At 39.4% G+C, this 20959-nt stretch overlaps 1 protein-coding gene across 4 annotated transcripts in view; it reads right to left on the bottom strand.

The window, feature by feature from the left end:
* nt5e (5'-nucleotidase, ecto (CD73)) overlaps nt 1–18869 on the bottom strand; it is a 45472-nt gene extending 26603 nt beyond the window's left edge. Inside the window, exons 1-4 of one of the 4 annotated variants that reach the window (XM_051654787.1) lie at nt 18493–18869; nt 15287–15361; nt 12479–12701; nt 11540–11728 (exon numbers count right to left, since the gene is read on the bottom strand). In XM_051654787.1, the coding sequence (XP_051510747.1) occupies nt 11540–11728; nt 12479–12701; nt 15287–15361; nt 18493–18804 (799 nt within the window). In that variant the 5' untranslated portion in view covers nt 18805–18869. Of the gene's footprint in view, nt 1–11539; nt 11729–12478; nt 12702–15286; nt 15412–18492 lie in introns of all 4 variants that reach the window. The other 3 variants (XM_051654785.1, XM_051654788.1, XM_051654786.1) reach the window with 3 other exon arrangements.
* Between the last annotated feature and the right edge of the window lie 2090 nt (nt 18870–20959).

Here is a 20959-nt window from a genome sequence, read left to right as displayed (position 1 = left end):
TGGTGTGTTACAATGTTTTCCAGTACATTTCCACTATTCACAACACTAAACCATGTTTTGGGCAGTGAAATGCATTTAGAATCGAATGGGAAAGTTGTGTATGAAAACTTCATATAACTAGTTGAATTTAGTTGGTTAAGTTTTTTTGTTTTTTTTTACATTTATACTTAGTCTTTATATATACAGTATATATATATATATATATATATATATTATTTTTCAATACCACTGGTCAACGAATACACATGCTTTATTTATATCTGTGACATTTTTGAAGGACAATTAAGTAACATTTTTGACTTAATATTATAAATATTATTATCCTCCACGTTTTCTGCAGTCCAACAATGGCAAGAACAAGGCAGATAAGGCTGCCACTGTTGCTAATGAAAATATTCCACATTTTTATCTTTGGTAGCACCTGCTGTGAAGAGCCGTGTACACAGAAATGGCGCATCAATGCATCTTTACACCCCTAACAGATTCACTTTCTGGTCTCGACTCAGTCTTGGCTGATAAGTCCAACTAGGTCTTGATTGGTTAAAAATTTGGTCTTGACTTGCATTTGACTAAGTTTTTCTCAAACCCAACACTAGTGCATTCTTTCTGATTAACAGTTTTATTGATTCATACAATTAACAAAGAAAAGCAAAACATATATTCACAGAATCAACATTAATCCCCCACTATTACCCCTCCCCCTCCCAATCCCCAAGCCCACCCTGACCCTCAACAAACATCCCTGTGGTCACACATGAGTATACACACACAAAAATAATAATAATAACACATTTAAAACTATACTTCTCTCTCCACTGACCCTCCCCGAGAGCCCTCAAAGAACGCCAAATATCTGCCCCATTTCCCATCAAACGAATCCCAGTTCCCCAGCCTTCTACATGACTGTGGAGGTGAGGGCGTGGTCGAGCACCCGTCTGGGGAGACAGAAAGCGGTAAGGACATTCACCTGAGATGAATTGTGACTAATTACCATCTCTATGTTCACAGTGAGAGTCAGGTGAGATAAAAAGACGGCCAGTTCACAGAGAGAGGAGAGAGAGACAGACAGACCAGAGTCTTCGTGTCTGACCCCTGAGAGAGAGTCTTGTGTTGTGTGAAGACTGTTTATTTGAGTGACGCTAAAAAGCCGTCTTATGTTTTGAGTAAAGCTGTACAGCGATTGCTGGTTATTTGTGAATAAAACAGACTCATGTGCACTGTGGGAACTGGTTCCCGCTTCCTCTTTTATCTGCCCAACCTGAACCTTTGTTACACTGACACTTCCTCAAAAGCCACCACCCTCCCCATCTCTGTGCACCACTCTTGAAATGAGGACACTCCAGCTGACTTCCATCCACTTAAAACAATTTGTCTGCCGGTCATAACACTGGTTAGGACCCAATTTTTTATGTGTTTATCCCCTATTTTTTTTTTTTTGTGATTAAAATTTTTTATTGATTCAACTATTAAACAATGAAAAACAAAACACATACAAACAGAATCAACATTTAACCCTCACAAAGCCCCAACCCCCAAAAACACCCCAGTGGTCACACAACCATAGACACAAAAAATAAAAAAATAAAAAATAAAATAAAATAAAAAATATATATATATAATAAACCCACACTTCCACTACACCTCTCTCTCCACTTTCCATCCCCGAGAGCCCTCCAAAAAAGACAGATACTTGCCCCATTTCTCCACAAACAGGTCTAAACTCCCCAGTCTTCTGGATGCCCCCTCCTCAAAAGCTGCCACCCTGCCCATCTCCGAACACCACTCCTGAAATGGGAGCGCTCCAGCTGACTTCCAACCCATTAAAATTATCTGTCTGGCAATCATAATACTAGTTAGGACCCAGTTTTTTATGTACTTATTCTACATATTAATGAACGCCCCATCACCTAAAATACTCACCTAAGAGTCTGGGGTAAAATAAAATTTGAGAGCCCAATACCTCACACATAAAACTCTGACTCTTCAACCAAAATTCTTGGATCTTAACACATCCCCAAAAGACATGGGTTGTGTCTCCATCTTCTGATTGACATCGCCAGCAGGTGGGTGTGTCTTTAAGACCAAGCCTATGCAATCTAGAGGGGGTCCAACAGACTCTATGTAAAATCCTGAATTGCATAAGGCGAAGCCTTGCATCTCTAGAAGCAGACTTGATGTTATTTAGAATCCTAGCCCACACTCCCTCCTCCGATACCAAGTTTAGATCTTTCTCCCATAATCTCTTAAGAGAAGTTGAAGTTCCGTCCCCCAGACTCTGAATTAGCAGGGAGTAATACACTGATGCCTCATGGCCTTTTCCAAAAGCAGTAAACACCACTCCCAGAGTATCTGCCGCTTTAGGGGGGTGTAAACTACTCCCAAAAACAGTACAGAGCAGATGGCGCAGCTGTAAATACTTACAGAACTGAGATCTGGGAATCCTAAAAGACTGAACCAAATTTTTAAAGGATCTCAACACTCCACTCTCATATAGGTCACCGAGTGTAGTAAACCCCCTCACAATCCACTCTGACCAGCAAAAAGGGGACTTGTTGATACATAATTTGGGGTTCAGACATATGCTCGAGGCAACATTTAAATAAATGTCCGAAATAAACACTCTAGACACTTTTGTCCACACCGAGTGCAAATGAGAGACAATGCGGTTTAACTTAACTTCTCCGATTAGTTTGATAGAAAGGCTTTGCAATGGCAAAATAGGGCCAAGAACTACCTGTTCAATACAAAACCAGGGAAGGGCTCTCACAGGTGGAAGAGACCAATGAGCCAAATGTCTGAGACCGAGTGCATAAAAACAAAACAAAATCTTGGGTAGGCCTAGCCCACCTTTGTCAATCTGCCTATGTAACTTATTGAAATGTATTACCATTCCAAATGAAGGACCTCGCTATGCTATCAAATTCTACATCTACAGTGAGAGATTGTAGCAGGTAGTTACATTTTGGAATACAATTCATTTTAATAACATTAACCTTCCCAATTATAGATAACTGTAATGAATCCCACCTGCCCACATTGCTCGAAAACCTTTTTATTAAGGGGTCAAAATCAGACAAATTTGCTGGGAATAAAATGTCCAAATACTTAATGCCCTGTTTGGGCCACTGAAAGGTGCCCGGCTGAAAAGCTGTTACTGGGCAGTATGCTGTCAGAGCCAAAGCTTTGGATTTACACCAATTAACTCTGTATCATGAGAACTTATTATTAATAATTCTGTGAAGGCAAGGCATAGATCTAGTGGGGTTGGAGACGAATAATAAAATATCAGCGAAAAGCAAAAGCTTATGCGCCACACCTCCCGCCACCACCCCTGGAAAATCATCTTCCCTTCTTTTCGCAGCTGCTAATGGTTCCAGGGCGAGACAGAACAATAATGAGGAAAGAGGGCAACCCTGGCAGGTGCCCCTATCCAGATTAAAATAATCAAAAATTAATCCATTTGTTTGTACCGCTGCTACCGGGTGTCTATAAAGTAACTTAATCCATCCAATAAAAGTATTCCCGAACCCATATATTTCCAAAATCTTAAAAAGATAATCCCATTCTACCATATCAAATGCCTTTTCGGCATCAAGTGAGATGGCAGCGACCGTAGTCTGATCATTCGCCACTGACCACATGATATTGATGAAATACCTAATGTTATCAGAAGAACTGCAGCCCTGAATAAACCCCACCTGATCTGTATGTATAAGAGATGTCATAACTTTACTCAATCGGTTAGCCAGAATTTTTGACAATATTTTAAGGTTTAGCTGGATCAGGGACATTGGACGGTAACTTTTACACTCACTTGAATCTTTGTCCTTTTTAAGTATCAGACTGATCCGGGCTTGTGTCATGGTTGGCGGTAGCTTTCCATTCTTCGTATAAACTTCTAGCAAATGTGGAGCCAATTCTGTAGCATAAGATCTAAAAAAACTTATGACAAAGCCATCTGGCCCCGTATCTTGGAATCCTGGCTCTTGCCTGTAGGCAAGACCTTAATTACCTCGCAAAGCTCCTCCAAGGTTATCTCAGAATCAAGATATTTTTTGCTCAGCCGTCAGTTTAGGAAGTTCTAATGGTTCCACAAAGTTTCTAATATCCTCATCAGTAGAAGAAGACATGGAACTATAGAGATCAAGTTATAATTCTTTAAAAGCATTATTAATATCTATGGCTGAGGTAAATATTTCACTACCAGCAGATTTCACTGAGGGAATGGTAGAAAAAGACTCTCTCTGCTTTATATATCTAGCCAAAAGTTTTCCTGCTTTGTCCCCCGACTCAAAGTATGACTGTCTTGCCCTCAATAACCAAACCTCCACTTTCCACGACAAAATAGTATTATATCTATATTTTAATTGGGTCAATTCTCTGAGGCCATCAGATGACATACGGCGCTTCAGCTCTGCCTCTGCACTTTTAATATTTCCCTCCACCTCCACAAGTTCTTGTGCTTTGAATTTTTTGGTGAATGAGGCACTTTGGTGAGTGAAACAATCAAACCCTGAATTTCCCCCCGAACAAAACAAACAGAAAAAAGAAAAACGTGCAAATTTACCCCGCGCACAACAGCGCCAACCGGCGACAATCCCTTTAAACTCAAAAGGTCCATGAACACCCACGAGCCCCCACGACAACTTTGCCATCGGATTGCTCAACAGAAAACACTTTGTAAAATAAACCCCAGCTAATAGGAAGAATGAACACAAAGAATGTGTAGATTCATTCACAGAACTGTCTCAAAGGTGTGATCTTCCACAAAACAAATTCCAGCTGATATAATACCATTCAAATTCCTCGGACAGACAAACAAATGTTCAGTGAGCCAGCTGTTGAGTTCAGCGGATGACGTAATCATTCCAATGTCCCATAAAAATACTCAACAAAACAAACTCCAGCCAGCAGGAGGAATAAGCATGAAGAACGAACAGATTAATCCACAGCTGTTCCAAAAGGAGTGTTATTCAATAGAACAAACTCCAGCCGCTAGGTGGAACCAATACAAAAAGAAACAAAACCGGCATCCCGTTTCCCCGGATGGTCGAGTCAATTCACTTGGAGGCCGCATAAAAGTATATACCATGACTTGCACAATCCGTCAACTTTATAAAAGACATTCTTTGTGTGAGCATGTAGATATTTTACGGTCATCCATAGTGTCCACTCTCAAACTGGCCGGGAACTTCAATGCAAAAGTAATCTTTCATCAATACAAAAGTTTCTTTAAGGAAAAGTGTTATTCATAAAACAAACTCCAGGCGCTCTGCGGAGCCAACACAAAAAGCAAAAAGAAACCAAAATGACGCCCAGCTTCCTCAAAAGCCAGAGAAAGTACAGCGAGTTGACCCACTCACATGAGAAACATCCAATGGTTTACTCACCCACTGATTCAATAAAAGACATTGCCTGATTGGGACATGTAAATACTTTGCAACCGTCCTTCGTTTCTATTCTCAGTTTGGCCGGAAACAGAGCAAAAGTGATCTTTCGCTGATGTAAGAGTTTCTTACATTCCTTGAACCGATCGCGTTTCTCTCGTTGAACTCGAAAAGTCCGGGAAAAAGAAAATATTATGGTTCTTCCAAGAAAGCTTCCCTTTGCTCCTCGCCTGGCGCAGCACAAGATCTTTATCGGATGATCTCAGAAATCTGGCCAGAATTGATCGGGCCTATCTCCCTCAGCAAATCTGTGAGCTCGCTCAATTTCCAGCTTGTGGCCTGTTAAATCGAGCAGACTCGGGAAAAGCTCGTCTAGGAATTTCACCATATCTCTGCCCTCCTCATGCTCAGGAATTCCAGCAATTCGAACATTATTCCTGCGGCTTCTACTCTCAAGATCTTCAAGATTTTCAAGGAGATGTTCCAAATCAACTTTGGTCGCGGGCAGATTAACGGTTAATTCCCTCTCCGAAGATTCCAGACAACCGATTCATCTCTCAACATCAGACACTCTTGTAACTAAATCAGAGAATTTTATTTCCATCGCTGTAATCGATCGACGTATTACAGCGAGATCCTCCAAGTCAGCAAGAACCTTTGTCAACATCACCGACATGTTGGACAACTGACGCTGGATCTCCTCTCCCGCCGCACCATCCAAATCGAGTCCCCGGTCTGTAGGCCTGTCGGGGCTTTCATCCTGAACACGTAAGTGTCTTTTAATGTCTCCAGAGCCTGAGGATTTTGATTTCTTTGCCATGTTTTGCCTCAAAGAGCAAATGTGTAACTGGGTATATCAAATTTCACCAGATTATAACATGAAGATATTAAAAAATTTAGCAAATAAAAATCTATGAAGGAAAGTTTGTAAACAAACTTTGAAAACTGGTTTGATAACAGTCATAACCATGACCTGACTTGCTAAAAAGACTTTGGCAACACATTGCATGAGTTTGAAATGTCAGTTTAGTTTTCCATTTGGGACAGTACTAAACTGGAAATTCATAAACTAGATGGATGAGTGCACAGTGTATAGTGTAAGCACAGAGATACTCAACACGCAGCCCCCGTGCCGCATGCAGCCCTTGAGCCATCTTTTGCAACCCGCATTATGATGTCATCATAAAAAAAATATATTTATCAATAGCCTATCAAATGTGCATTTTCCAGAGTATTTACGGTAGCTCTCTGTATTGCTGAAGCACAGCACAGTTAGAGGGGGATATAAACTGCAAATGGATGTACAGGGCTCCAGACTAAAAAAATTACTTAGGAGCCATTGGCTCCTTAACTGAAACATTAAGGAGCCAAATGGCTGTTTTAGTCGCCAAATCATATAATTGCTCGATTTAGATTGTTGTTCAGAAACAAGATAGAAAGCAGAAGAAAAGGAAGACAGCTGATAACCCATTAAGTGGAGGTTTAATAAACAGTATATATAGTTGAGAAGGTAAGTTTGCATTCCCTTTTGTCTCATAAATGTTCACACCCCTTTCATAATTTATACAAATATAAGAGATAAAAAAATTATTTAGTACTGCCCTTCAGAATTTACAGTTGAATTCAGAAATGTACATACACCTTAGCCAAATACATCTAAACTCAGTTTTTCCACAATTCCTGACATTTAATTGTAGAAAACATTCACTGTCTTAGGTCAGTTGGGATCACTACTTTATTTTAAGAATGTAAAATGTCAGAATAATAGTAGTGAGAATTATTTATTTCAACTTTTATTTCTTTCATCACATTCCCAGTGAGTCAGAATTGTACATACAATTTGCTAGTATTTGGTACCATTGCCTTTAAATTTTTTAACTTGGGTCAAACGTTTTGGGTAGCTTTCCACAAGCTTCTCACAATAAGTTGCTGGAAGTTTGGCCCATTCCTCCAGACAGAACTGGTGTAACTGATTCAGGTTTGTAGGCCTCCTTGCTCGCACATGCTTTTTCAGCTCTGTCCACAAATTTTCTATCAGATTGAGGTCAAGGCTTTGTGATGGCCACTCCAATACCTTGACTTTGTTGTCTTTAAGCCATTTTGCCACAACTTTGGAGGTATGCTTGGGGTCACTGTCCATTTGGAAGACCCATTTGCGACCGAGCTTTAACTTCCTGGCTGATGTCTTGAGATTTTGCTTCAATATATCCACATGATTTTCCTTCCTCATGATGCAATCTATTTTGTGAAGTGCACCAGTCCCTCCTGCAGCAAAGCACCCCCACAACATGATGCTGTCACCCCCATGCTTCACGGTTGGTATGGTGTTCTTCGGCTTGCAAGCCTCACCCTTTTTCCTCCAAACATAATGATGGTCATTATGGCCAAAAAGTTCCATTTTTGTTTCATCAGACCAGAGGACATTTCTCCAAAAAGTAAGATCCTTGTCCCTATGTGCACTGTAGTCTGGCTTTTTTATGGTGGTTTTGGAGCAGTGGCTTCTTCCTGGCTGAGCAGCCTTTCAGATTATGTCGACATAGGACTCATTTTACTGTGGATATAGATACTTGTCTACCTGTTTCCTCCAGCATCTTCACAAGGTCTTTTGCTGTTGTTCTGCGATTGATTTGCACTTTTTGCACCAAACTACGTTCATCTCTAGGAGACAGAATGCATCTCCTTCCTGAGCAGTATGATGGCTGCATGGTCCCATAGTGTTTATACTTGCGTACTATTGTTTATACAGATGAACGTGATACCTTCAGGCATTTGGAAATTGCTCCTATGGATGAACCAGACTTTTTTTTCTGAGGTCTTGGCTGATTTCTTTTGATTTTCCCATGATGTCAAACAAAGAGGCTCTGAGTTTAAGGTTAGGCCTTAAAATACACCCACAGGTACACCTCCAATTCAGTGCACCTCCTATCAGAAGCTAATTGGCTAATTGTCTATAGGCTTGTCCATTTTCTGGAATTTTCCAAGCTGATTAAATGTGCAGTTAACTTAGTGCATGTACATTTCTGACCCACTGGAACTGTGATATAGTCAATTAAAAGTGAAACAATCTGTCTGTAAACAATTGTTGGAAAAATGACTTATGTCATGCACAAAGTAGATGTCCTAAATAACTTGCCAAAACTATAATTTGCTAATATAAAATCTGTGGAGTGGTTAAAAAATAAGTTTTAATGACTTCAACCTAAGTGTATGTAAACTTCTGACTTCAACTGTGCATAAGCAGATATTTACATAAAGTATAATATGCATATAGTAGTGTGTTTCCTTCTTGAGCATCAATTTATGTTTGCACCTTGTGTAACAGTTGCGTATTGAGTCCCTCAATTGTCCTAAGAGTCAAAAAAAAAAAAAAAAGTCAGCAAAAAAAGAAACGTCCTCTCACTTTCATCTGCTTTTATTTTCAGCAAACTTAACATGTGTAAATATTTGTATGAACATAAAAAGATTCAACAACTAAGACAAAAACTGAACAAGTTTCACAGACATAACAGAAATGGAATAATGTGTTCCTGAACAAAGCGGGGGTCAAAATCAAAAGTAACAGTCAGTATCTGGTGTGGCCACCAGCTGCATTAATACTGCAGTGCATCTCCTCCTCATGGACTGCACCATATTTGCCAGTTCTTGCTGTGAGATGTTACCCCACTCTTCCACCAAGGAACTTGCAAGTTCCCAGACATTTTTGGGGGGAATGGCCCTAGCCCTCACCCTCTGATCCAACAGGTCCCAGACGTGCTCAATGGGATTGAGATCCAGGCTCTTTGCTGGCCATGGCAGAACACTGACATTCCTGTCTGGCAGGAAATCACGCACAGAACGAGCAGTATTGCTGGTGGCATTGTCATGCTGGAGGGTCATGTCAGGATGAGCCTGCAGGAAGGGTACCACATGAGGGAGGAGGATGTCTTCCCTGTAACGCACAGCATTGAGATTGCCCGCAATGACAACAAGCTCAGTCCGATGATGCTGTGACACACCGCCCCAGACCATGATGGACCCTCCACCTCCAAATCGATCCCCCTCCAGAGTACAGGCCTCGGTGTAACGCTCATTCCTTCGACGATAAATGTGAGTCCGACCATCACCCCTGGTGAGACAAAACCACAACGTCAGTTGAGAGCACTTTTTGCCAGTCCTGTCTGGTCCAGTGAAGGTAGGTTTGTGCCCATAGGCGACATTGTTGCCGGTGATGTCTGGTAAGGACCTGCCTTACAACAGGCCTACAAGCCCTCAGTCCAGCCTCTCTCAGCCTATTGCGGACAGTCTGAGCACTGATGGAGTGATTGTGCATTCCTGGTGTAACTCAGGCAGTTGTTGTTGCCATCCTGTACCTGTCCCGCAGGTGTGATATTCGGATGTACTGATCCTGTGCAGGAGTTGTTACACGTGGTCTGCCACTGCGAGGACGATCAGCTTTCCTTCCTGTCTCCCTGTAGCGCTGTCTTAGGCATCTCACAGTACGGACATTGCAATCTATTGCCCTGGCCACATTTGCAGTCCTCATGCCTCCATGCAGCATGCCTAAGGCACGTTCACACGTTCAGATGAGCAGGGACCCTGGGCATCTTTCTTTTGGTGTTTTTCAGAGTCAGTAGAAAGGTCTCTTTAGTGTCCTAAGTTTATATAAGTGTGACCTTAATTGCCTACCATATGTAAGCTGTTAGTGTCCTAACGACCGTTACACACGTGCTTGTTCATTAATTGTTTATGGTTTATTGAACAAGCATGGAAAACATTGTTTAAACCCTTTACAATAAAGATCTGTAAAGTTATTTAGATTTTAAAAAAAATTATCTTTAAAATACAGTGCCCTGAAAAAGGGACGTTTCTTTTTTTGCTGAGTTATATATATATATATATATATATATATATATATATATATATATATATATATATATATATATATATATATACACACACACACACACACACACACACACACATACACACACACACATACACACACACACCGATCAGCAACAACATTAAAACCACCTGCCTAATATTGTATAGGTCCCTCTCGTGCCGCCAAAACAGCGCCAACCCGCATCTCAGAATAGCATTCTGAGATGTTATTCTTCACACCACAATTGTACAGAGCGTTTTCTGTGTTACCGTAGACTTTGTCAGTTCGAACCAGTCTGGCCATTCTCTGTTGACCTCTCTAATCAACAAGGCATTTCCATCCGCAGAACTGCCGCTCACTGGATGTTTTTTGTTTTTAACTGAAGCTCCTGACCTGTATCTGAGTGATTTTACACACTGCACTGCTGCCACATGATTGGCTGATTAGATAATCGCATGGATGATTGTTGGTGCCAGATGGGCTGGTTTGAGTATTTCTGTAACTGCTGATCTCCTGGGATTTTCACACACAACAGTCTCTAGAATTTACTCCGAATGGTGCCAAAAACAAAAAACATCCAGTGAGCGGCAGTTCTGTGGACGGAAATGCCTCGTTGATGAGAGAGGTCAACAGAGAATGGCCAGACTGGTTTGAACTGATGAAGTCTATGGTAACTCAGAAAACGCTCTGTACGATTGTGGTGTGAAGAATAGCATCTCAGAATGCTATTCTGAGATGCAGGTTGGCACTGTTTTGGCGGCACGATTATATGTTGGCACTGTCTTTGAAAATGACAACAGAACTGATATGTTTTCTTTATTTCAATAAATGTGGCTAATTGAAAATTGAACTGTTACACCCCTAATTTATAGGCTTCTATGATATATTATATTAAAAAATTTATAATTCTTACAATAAAAAAAATTCACTATAAAAACGAATTATATACTGACATATATACTGTACATTACCGCTTTCTCTAAGTGGTTATGACTTGATGGCAATTGCACTACGCAAACAGCGCTGAGTTTTGTGAATAAGGTGCGATTTATAATGAGCCTAACATTGTAAAGCAGGCGTGTTCATGCTGAAAAGAATGAGAATGATCTACTGTAGCACCTGGTTTAGCTGAACTGCAGGTGGCTAGTAAATAAGAAGCAGGTTTTTCAGCAGAAATACCATGCACAAAAGTGGCACAAATTTTTAGTGAATTTGCCCCTTAAAGTTTCCGAAATTTTCTAGTTATACAATATAATTCCATTAATTGAGGCAATGACTTGATACATACCTGTGTACAAGAATGTATTGGTGTGCCCTCCAATCACAACATCCACTCCCCGAACTTTCTTCGCAATCATTTGGTCCACTGCAAATCCAGAGTGTCCGAGGGCAATGATCTTATTCACACCCAGAGCAATTAGTTTATCCACCTGAGTCTGTAGAGCAGCCACTTCCTCTTCAAACTGAAGATGTGGGCCTGTAAGACCATATAAATGTGGTAATTTCACTGCTGGGCATTACCCCAAACTATATACCCACCAATGGCTCTTTGACATGATGCTCGTAAGAACGAGCACGAGTACGAGTACATGAGCATTCCTAAAATAAATTACATTTTTCTTTTCTTTTTTTTGCATGGCATTTCATTCGTGAAAATTTTGAGACTTCTGAACTCCATTTGAACTTGGGCAGTGGATAAAGCTGTGGCGACAGTGAAGGGAATGCACAGTTGAGTACTGTGAGATTTGGCTGTGCCTAACACCCTGTCTATTCCAGGCACGTCAATTGACGTGACGCATCACAATGGTTTGAGGCTGTCTACGCGGGATGCATCGACACGGACGTTCTAATCAATTTAATTTGTGTAGTAGCCCCAGCACATGCAGCGTTAAATGGAATGCGACACCTGTTTATTGTCCTTCCAGTGTAGACAGCATCATTATTATAATGGGGTTCTATTGCTTTTGATGTGACGACACGCTGCTTGCATCCGGTGTAGACGGTGTTATGGCGACACCCGGCGTTCAGCGTGTAAATGTCACACAATTTCTCAATAGCGGCCCAAACCCTCAGTCACCATTGACTTTCATTGCATCTTTTTTTCCATACAACGACAGAGAATGGTGCCTGAGTAAATTATGACAGAATTTTAATTTCTGGGTGAATTATCCCTTAAAGAGTGTGAAACCCAGCCATATACTATAATGAATTTAATGAATGTTCTTACCTGGTAAAGATAAAGATGGCGTTTCCACTGATGTGTACCCAACAACTCCTACTTTCTCTGAGTTGAAGGTGAAGATCTTATATGGGAAATAGTATCCACTAATCCGAGGAGCGATTGTGTTATCGGCTTTAATATTTGCACTGAGAACAGTGAAGGTCACATTTTGAAGAAAAGGTTCCACGAGACCATCCACTCCATTGTCAAACTCATGATTACCTAAGGCCTACAGTATTACACACAAAAATAAAGATGAACAATATGAACTTTCTTTTGATCAAGCCATTCAAGATGCACTGATGATGTATGCAAAAATTATGGTTTGTTTAAACAGCAAAGGTGTGATGTGTGCGTCGGGTGTTACGGCAAAAAAAAAAAAAATCAGCAGAGGATGCACCTGTGGATTCTAGCTCAAGCCTACTAAGGAAGCTTCCTCTGTCCTCGCTGCTGACAAGATGTAAAAAAAAAAAAAACTGCATATACTGTATATTTAATAGGTATAAAAGTATATTTTACATACATTTTTACACAAAATGTTCAATGTGTAGCTGATGTGCCTATTTGTATATGTGGTTCTCTGCCCCTTAATTTTCTGACTGCAACTGTGTGCTCACCTCTTAGCTCCTCCTCTTCCCTTTCGGGGGAAACTCACACAGTTAAAGACTGGTTTTATTATTATTCCATCAGGTATATTGTTACTTTGTCTATTTTTATTATTTATTGTTATTAAATCATTTTGTTACTCTAAACTCTCTTTTCTATCTGCCCTTTCGGCTTTGTTTGCTGAATGGGAGAGAAAGCAACAAAGGGCATACTCGCATACAAGTTTAAGACCATTAGGTTCCATCAGGAGAGAATAAATCACGAGTTGACCCAAGCATGGATTTCCATTCTCTTCCTAATTCAATCAAACATACAATGCAGAATACACCAGGGTCCGTGTACTTTAGCATACTTTTTAAATCCAAAAATGAAAAACCAAAAATGTGGTTTCTTCTTTATTGGTTTTAACACTGATGAATAGAATAAGCAGATACAAACTCATTTTCTGTTGACTATTTAATTTTCTATTTAAAAAGGAATAAAGAGAAAGGGGGAAATGGCTCAATTTTCATTTTCTTTCATTGTTTAAAACATTTATTTACGGCTTGAATATTTGATATGCACATGTGAGCGGCACTGAAACGCCCCTTTTATCTAATTGGTGAACCCACCCCGTCTTCTGTACTGCCTTATTCCTATCAGCCAGAATTGGGATTGCTCTGCAAATTTGTCTCAATTTTCATTAAATATTGTCCCGAACCACCACTAACTGTAAACTATGCATGCCATAGGTATTAGAATATAGCTGCTTGGCACATCATGGTGTTGTTGCGAGGTGTTGCCTCTAATGGACGACGCATGAGACAAGCCACATCACTTGGCCTTATGCTGACTGCGAGTTGGTCTATTATATACTATTTTTTTTAACATTGTATGATTTTGTAGTACCTGTGTATTTGATAAATTTATAAATGTAATGTAAATAAAGAGTTCCGTTGCTTTGGATAAAAGCGAATGCTAAATTAATGTTTAGGCATCATGAACATGGATTGGAGTGGACATAAAATTCTAATAGCTAACATTCGGACACAAGGCGTCCCGACTGTAAGTCCGTCGGGAAAAATCAGGACTGTCCCTGTTATTGGGACGTCTAGTCACCCTATCTCCATAAATGCAATGTTAATTTCTGCAAGCCGTAGATTGCTGATAGAGTGTGCTGCCAACGTAATTGCCTAAGCCTGGATGAACATTTAGTAAATATATTATTAAATGTCAAAAATAAACTTGTGTTAACTCATATTAATTCGTAGGGCTTTTATACAAAGTGACACAACTTTTGTAATTACAATTATCAATGGGACACGGCACTACAGTCACTACAAAATCATACAATGTTATTAAAAATAAAAATAATATATAACAGACCAACTCCCAGTCAGCATATGGCTAAGTGATGTGGCTTGCGATATCTCACGCGTCGTCCATTAGAGGCACCTCGCAACAACACCAGGATGTGCCAAGCAGCAAAATTCTAATACATATGGCATGCATAGTTTACAGTTAGTGGTGGTTCGGGACAATATTTAATGTATGAAAATTGAGACAAATTTGCAGAGCGATCCCAACTCTAATTCTAGCTGATGGGATTAAGGCAGAAAGCTAAGGACGACGGGGCAAGTTGGCCAATCAAATGAAAGGGGCGTTTCAGTGCCGCTCACATGTGCATATCAAATATTCAAGGCATAAACTAATTTTTAAACACTGAAGGAGATTTTTTTTTTTTTTAGCCTTTTCTCCCAATCTCTTTATTCCTTTTTAAATAGAAAATTAAATGGTCAGTAGAAAATTTGTTGAATTGAATCTGCTTATATTAATCAGTGTTAAAACCAATCAAGAAAAAAACATTTTTTGTTTTTCATTTTTGGGTTAAAAAAGAAAAAGAAATGGACGCAAAAGTACACGGACCCACCAGTTACATAGAATAATTATAAAATAATTATCAAAATGCTGTTTAAAATAGTTAGCAGTACAGCATGTCACACCGCAGGACGTCAACTCCAACAAAGCATTTCATGTCAATACGGTATATTTGCTTATTGCTGTCTGTTGCAGCTGAAGCACTTGTGTTAAATGTTTTGGAGAATTCACCCATGCATGTCTTAACAGTCTTTGACAAGTGGGTAATACGGTTAGCATTGAGGACAACTTGCACTGCATTTGGGAAACACCTTTTCTGTTTATGTTCCACAAGTTTAAATCCCACAGCACCTGAACAGGTGCATTGTCCACTGTAATGAAGACACCGGGGCTCATGAGCACTTGTCCAGAACCTTCTGTCCACTTCTGCTCTACATTACATCAATAACAAAATGAGCAATGAGTCCCTTTGGTATCTGTAATCATGGAAAAACTGTCAACACATCTGATACCTGAATGGAGCACCCCCCCCCCCGAGATAAGAAACTTTCAGAAAGTCTAGCTCTCCTTTTCACAAAATCATAAAGGAACAATTCACCAAAAATTAGAATTCTGTAATTATTTACATTCACTTTAAAAAATAGGTTAAATGTATTTGAACAGAGACAATACAGTATAATTTAACATTCATTCCACATTTCTTAGTAAGTGTTAAATTCCCCTAAAATAAAAAAATACAAAATTCACACTAAATTTACATGTACATTTGAACCTTACTTAATTTGACAATACATTTGCTGCTGTTCTCATAATAACAAAGAAATATATATCAAAATAATCTAACTGGTCAACATAACTTTACAACAACAAACTGTAAAAATGATAATATCTTTAAGACAATACATGTAATTTGACAGTAAAATACTGTTAAATATATGTTTTTAGATCCACCAGCATGCTTTGCATGAGACTCTATGGGGAGAGTAAATGTTGAAATTAAGAGCTATTTTATGTGTTCTTTGCAAGACGAATAAAGGCGGGGATTTATTTTTTATTTTTATCCCCTTTTCTCCCAATTTGGAATGCCCAATTCCCACTGCTTAGTAGGTCCTCGTGGTGGTGCGGTTACTCACCTCAATCCAGGTGACGGGGGAAAAGTCTCAGTTGCCTCCGCTTCTGAGACAGTCAATCTGCGCATCTTATCACGTGGGTCGTTGTGCATGACACCGCGGAGACTCCGAGCACGTGGAGGCTCATGCTACTCTCTGCGATCCACACACAACTTACCACGCCCCCATTGAGAGCGAGATCCACTTATCGCAACCACGAGGAGGTTACCCGATGTGACTCTACACTATTTGGTTGCTTAGGAGACCTGGCTGGAGTCACTCAGCACACCCTGGATTCGAACTCGCGACTCCAGGTGTGGTAGTCAGCGTCAATATTCGCTGAGCTAACCAGGCCCCACAAAGGCGGGGATTTCTAAGTATTTAATGTTCTGTTAAGATTTATTTGAGTTTCTGTAATGTTGGAGTTTTGGGGGTTACCACTGTGGTGAAGAGTCAAGCTTGAGCTTACAAGCTCCTAAAATTTTAAGTTTATAGGCTTTAAAATAATAAGTCTATGCAGTAGTAAACCTACTTTAACTCTTAGGGTTAAAAAACTTAAATGTATTTGTTGGTGAGGCACAGTAATTACAGTAAAAACATGTTTGTTTTTTTAATGAATGGTCTAACAGTTATTTCTGTTTACAATCAAAACATGTTTTTTTTTTTTTTTTTTTTTAAAGAACAGTCAAAACATATATGAGCCTACCTTAATTTTATAGTTGAGACATGTTACAACAAATTACATTTTAAACATGTAATTTCACTTACAGAGTTAACACACTATTTGAAATGACCATAAACTGAAAGAAAATGTTTAAATAGTAAATGTTTCTGTATAAACAATTCCTTTAAATGGGTTGTGAGTTTCTCAGGAGACTGTCTGTGCCAAGCACGTGTGTGCAGTCGTCAATGGTCAACCAATAATCTGTTAAATGTGTGCTGAGCAACACTGTACTGGACTCATTTGAAGACGAATACAACACACTCTTTCAAAAGCTAATGCATTGGGACGCATGAACCGGATACAAGAATGTCTATAAATATTTCGAGACGCACTTCATTTCCCAAATATTATATAAATAAAAGGTACAAACATAGACGTGCCTTTTGCAAAAAATAAACTGATAAGTGTATGTAAACACAGTATGAAGCTCTTTACATCTCCCACTCTCTACTTCAGAAATCTACAGTATTTTTCCACTTGCTTTGAAATACCTGATTTGCATCGAGCTGACACAAGTTCACACAAGTCAAGCTCTTGCATTCTGTCTGCGCTTTTTTTATTTTTTTTATTATTGTTGGTCTGTACACATGAGTCAGATGGACGACTGCCTACACCGGGCGCGTCCGTTGACGCTGTCTACACTGGACACGTCGACCCGAACATTCTAAACCGTTATATTTGTGTAGTAGCGCCATCGCGTGCAGCGTCAATCGAACGCGACATCCGTTTATTATCGGTGCGAAGGACGCCTCCAGTGTAGACAGCATCATTGATTATAATGGGGTTCTTTTGTTTTTGACGCGACGCGACGCGACGCTCGCGTCCGGTGTAGATAGGGTGTTACACTTTGTCCGCACCATGAGCGTTGCGTTTATAAGAAATCTTTCAACAAAGATTATTGCCTCAAAAACATCTGGAGCGCGTTTGAATGGAACAAAACACAACGCAGGAGTTGAACTTTGTTTTCTTTTTTACTTGACATGCCATCTTAAAAACTCGTGCACACTAACAATTTAAAAATAGCAAGACAGAACACCAGAATGCCTCCCTCAAGTTAAAATAGTTCAACTTTAAAAAAAAATGTTTTGTTAGATAACCTTAAAATGTGCCATATGCTGTAAATTAACTGGTTTCATTTATATATCTATATACAAAAGTTGGGGGGGGGGGGGGGGGGTTACTTTTGAAATGTATTCCACTACAGATTACAGAATACATGCTGTAAAATGTAATTTGTAACGTATTCCGTTAGATTACTCAAGGTCAGTAACGTATTCTAAATACTTTGGATTACTTCTTCAGCACTGGTAGATTTTTTTCACTTGTTTTGACTATAAAAACTCTGCCAGTACAGTAAGACAAAATCTATCTCGACTGAATCAACCAGAAAACATTCCTATAAATATACATGTACGTGCATTCTACTTTTAATTCTTTAATTTCTATTCAAGTGAATGATTAGCCTAAATAGTGCCAAAAGGTAAAAAAAACAACAACTAGGCTAACATGTATTTACTTTGTTTTCCATGAAAAACGCATCTAAAGCGTTGCGTTAAGCTAAAAACTCTTTAAAGCAACGTTTAACTTCAATTCCGTCACATTCTATATGTTTTTGAACGCAATAAACGCGTTCCGAAGCAGCTCGATGCAAACCAATTATTTCAATGTAAATGTTGTTTTTCGTGAAGAATGTAGGCCTATCCATTTGGACCCAATATTCTTACCATTGCATCGTATCCGAGTTTATTCATGAAATACGCCGCTTCTGCACCCTTGTAGAAGTTAAACCAGACGGTGCCCTGAAACTGATCGCCCGCGTCCAGCAGCAGGACGTTTTTCTCCTTGCTACGAACTTCTTGGATTTTTGTGAATCTCCGCGACACTCCAGCGAAACACGGGCTTTTAGTGCATTTGCCCGAGTCTTTGTTGGTCTCTTCCACCCGTGCGTGGACATCATTAGTGTGGAGTAAAGTGAGCTCAAACTCCGCGCTGCATACCTGGATCCATAGCAAGAAAAACGCGTTGGGCCGCCGCATCCTTCTCTCTTCAGTACTAAGAGCGCATCCGAAGCCTTCAGCGCGCCTTTAGCATGGACTCTGGAGGCGGGGTCAGGAAACCGAGGGTGTTTCGCAAGAAAAGGGTTGTTTATCTTTATCTAAAGTTTATCTAAAGACGTCACATCTTCAACGAATGGAAGAGGAACACATAGTAACCCTTTACAGTAAGTTTCTGTATGTTACCATTAGTTAATGCATTACAATATTTTTACAGCATTCATCTTGGTTCATGTTAATTTGTAGACTAGTATATATTATTAAAAGTTCTACACTTTAACTTTGTTTTATGAACTATGAATTAACAAAGTAACAATGAACAATAATATAGCCCAACAAGCCTTTATAACATTAACCAAGAATTACAAATGTTGTAAAACAAACATATTGTTCAATGTTAAATCATGCGTATGTACATGAGTAATGTTAATCTATTGCATACTTAATGTTAGAACTTTATTGTAAAGTCTTACATAATAACTTTAATAAGTTATTAACAATCATTATGTAAGGGTAAACAAGTCCAATGTAGCCTGGAAACTTACAGCACATTTATGGCAAATGTCATTATATTAGGCAACAAAATATGAAATCAAGTGTCATCTGAAAGAAAAATAGCACAAGCACACTATTCAAGCAAAACATTTCACAGAAATATGTTTAAGTTCGAAATGATAAAAACAACAGATATAGGATTTGGAAATCAAAAGTGCAATGTAAAAATGTTTTAATTAAATTCTATCCAGTTTATGGTCCCAGATACTATGAAATGTAAATTACTTTGCATCTACATAAAAACACATGTTAGCCCAACAATATTCCCCCAAATGTTGTCCCAACTAGCCTAAAAGAGTTGTCTGAATGAACAATTTCATATTGAACAATGTTGCTGATTTGTCAGTTCTGAGCATGCAAGTGCCTTGAGTTCTGTAATCGATCAGTCTGTTGTGTCTCTCAGCTGTAATAAGCCTTAATGCTGAAGTTGTTCGTTTAAAGCGGTTTAAAGCTATTTCCTAGCTTTAGTAGTGTAATAATACAAGCGCTGTATATAAACACTGGCTGACACGGATTCACTTCACGTCACCTAACTGGCTCATTTTACACACAAAAATGATCTTTTGCAACCACCTGTTGGCTAACATATGTAATGTAAAAAAAAAATTAAAAAAAACGTTCGAGGTGAACGTGTTTTTGTATTATTTTATGTTTTAATCACAGATGTATAGGCTGAAGAGTTGTGGTCACAATAAACTGCTCTGTGGAAATAAAGCGAACTGAACTCAAAGCACCTCCTGAGCTGAGATGTCCGAGGTCATATGCAGTACTCATAGATGATACTGTTCTTGCAAAAAAATTAAATAAATAAATTAATTAATTCAGAAGACAGAAACAAAGAAAGAGTGAGAAACTTTTAGATGCGCGTGTTCCACGAGACTGCACGCCTCAAACAGCGTGTCATAGACGTATACAGTTGTGCTCAAAAGTTTGCATACCCTTGGAGAACTGGTAATATATGAACCATTTTTAAAGAAAACATGAGTGAGCAGGCAAAACACATTTCTTTTATTTCTTATGGGATTCATATTCAACTGTAGGTTATAAAAGAATGGCACAATCATAAAACAAAACATGGCAACAAAGAAAAAAATGAAATGACCCCTGTTCAAAAGTCTGCATACCCTTAGTTCTTAATACTGTGTATTGCCCCCTTTAGCATCAATGACAGCGTGCAGTCTTTTGTAATAGTTGTCTATGAGGCCCCAAATTCTTGCAGGTGGTATAGCTGCCCATTCATCTTGCCAAATTGCCTCCAGGTAAGTCTTTGGTCGTCTTGCATGAACCGCACATTTCAGATCCCCCCAGAGTGGCTCGATGATATTAAGGTCAGGAGACTGTGATGGCCACTCCAGAACCTTCACCTTTTTCTGCTGTAACCACTGGAGGGTCAACTTGGCCTTGTGCTTAGGGTCATTGTCATGCTGGAAAGTCCAAGAGCGTCCCATGCGCAACTATCATGCAGAAGAATGCAAATTGTCTGCCAGTATTTTCTGATAACTTGCTGCATTCATCTTGCCATCAATTTTCACAAGATTACCCGTGCCTTTAGAGCTCACACACCCCCAAAACATCAGTGAGC

This window comes from Myxocyprinus asiaticus, chromosome 25 (assembly GCF_019703515.2).
Source record: "Myxocyprinus asiaticus isolate MX2 ecotype Aquarium Trade chromosome 25, UBuf_Myxa_2, whole genome shotgun sequence".
Classification (NCBI taxonomy): domain Eukaryota; kingdom Metazoa; phylum Chordata; class Actinopteri; order Cypriniformes; family Catostomidae; genus Myxocyprinus; species Myxocyprinus asiaticus.
This window is presented reverse-complemented; position numbering and strand designations above follow the sequence as displayed.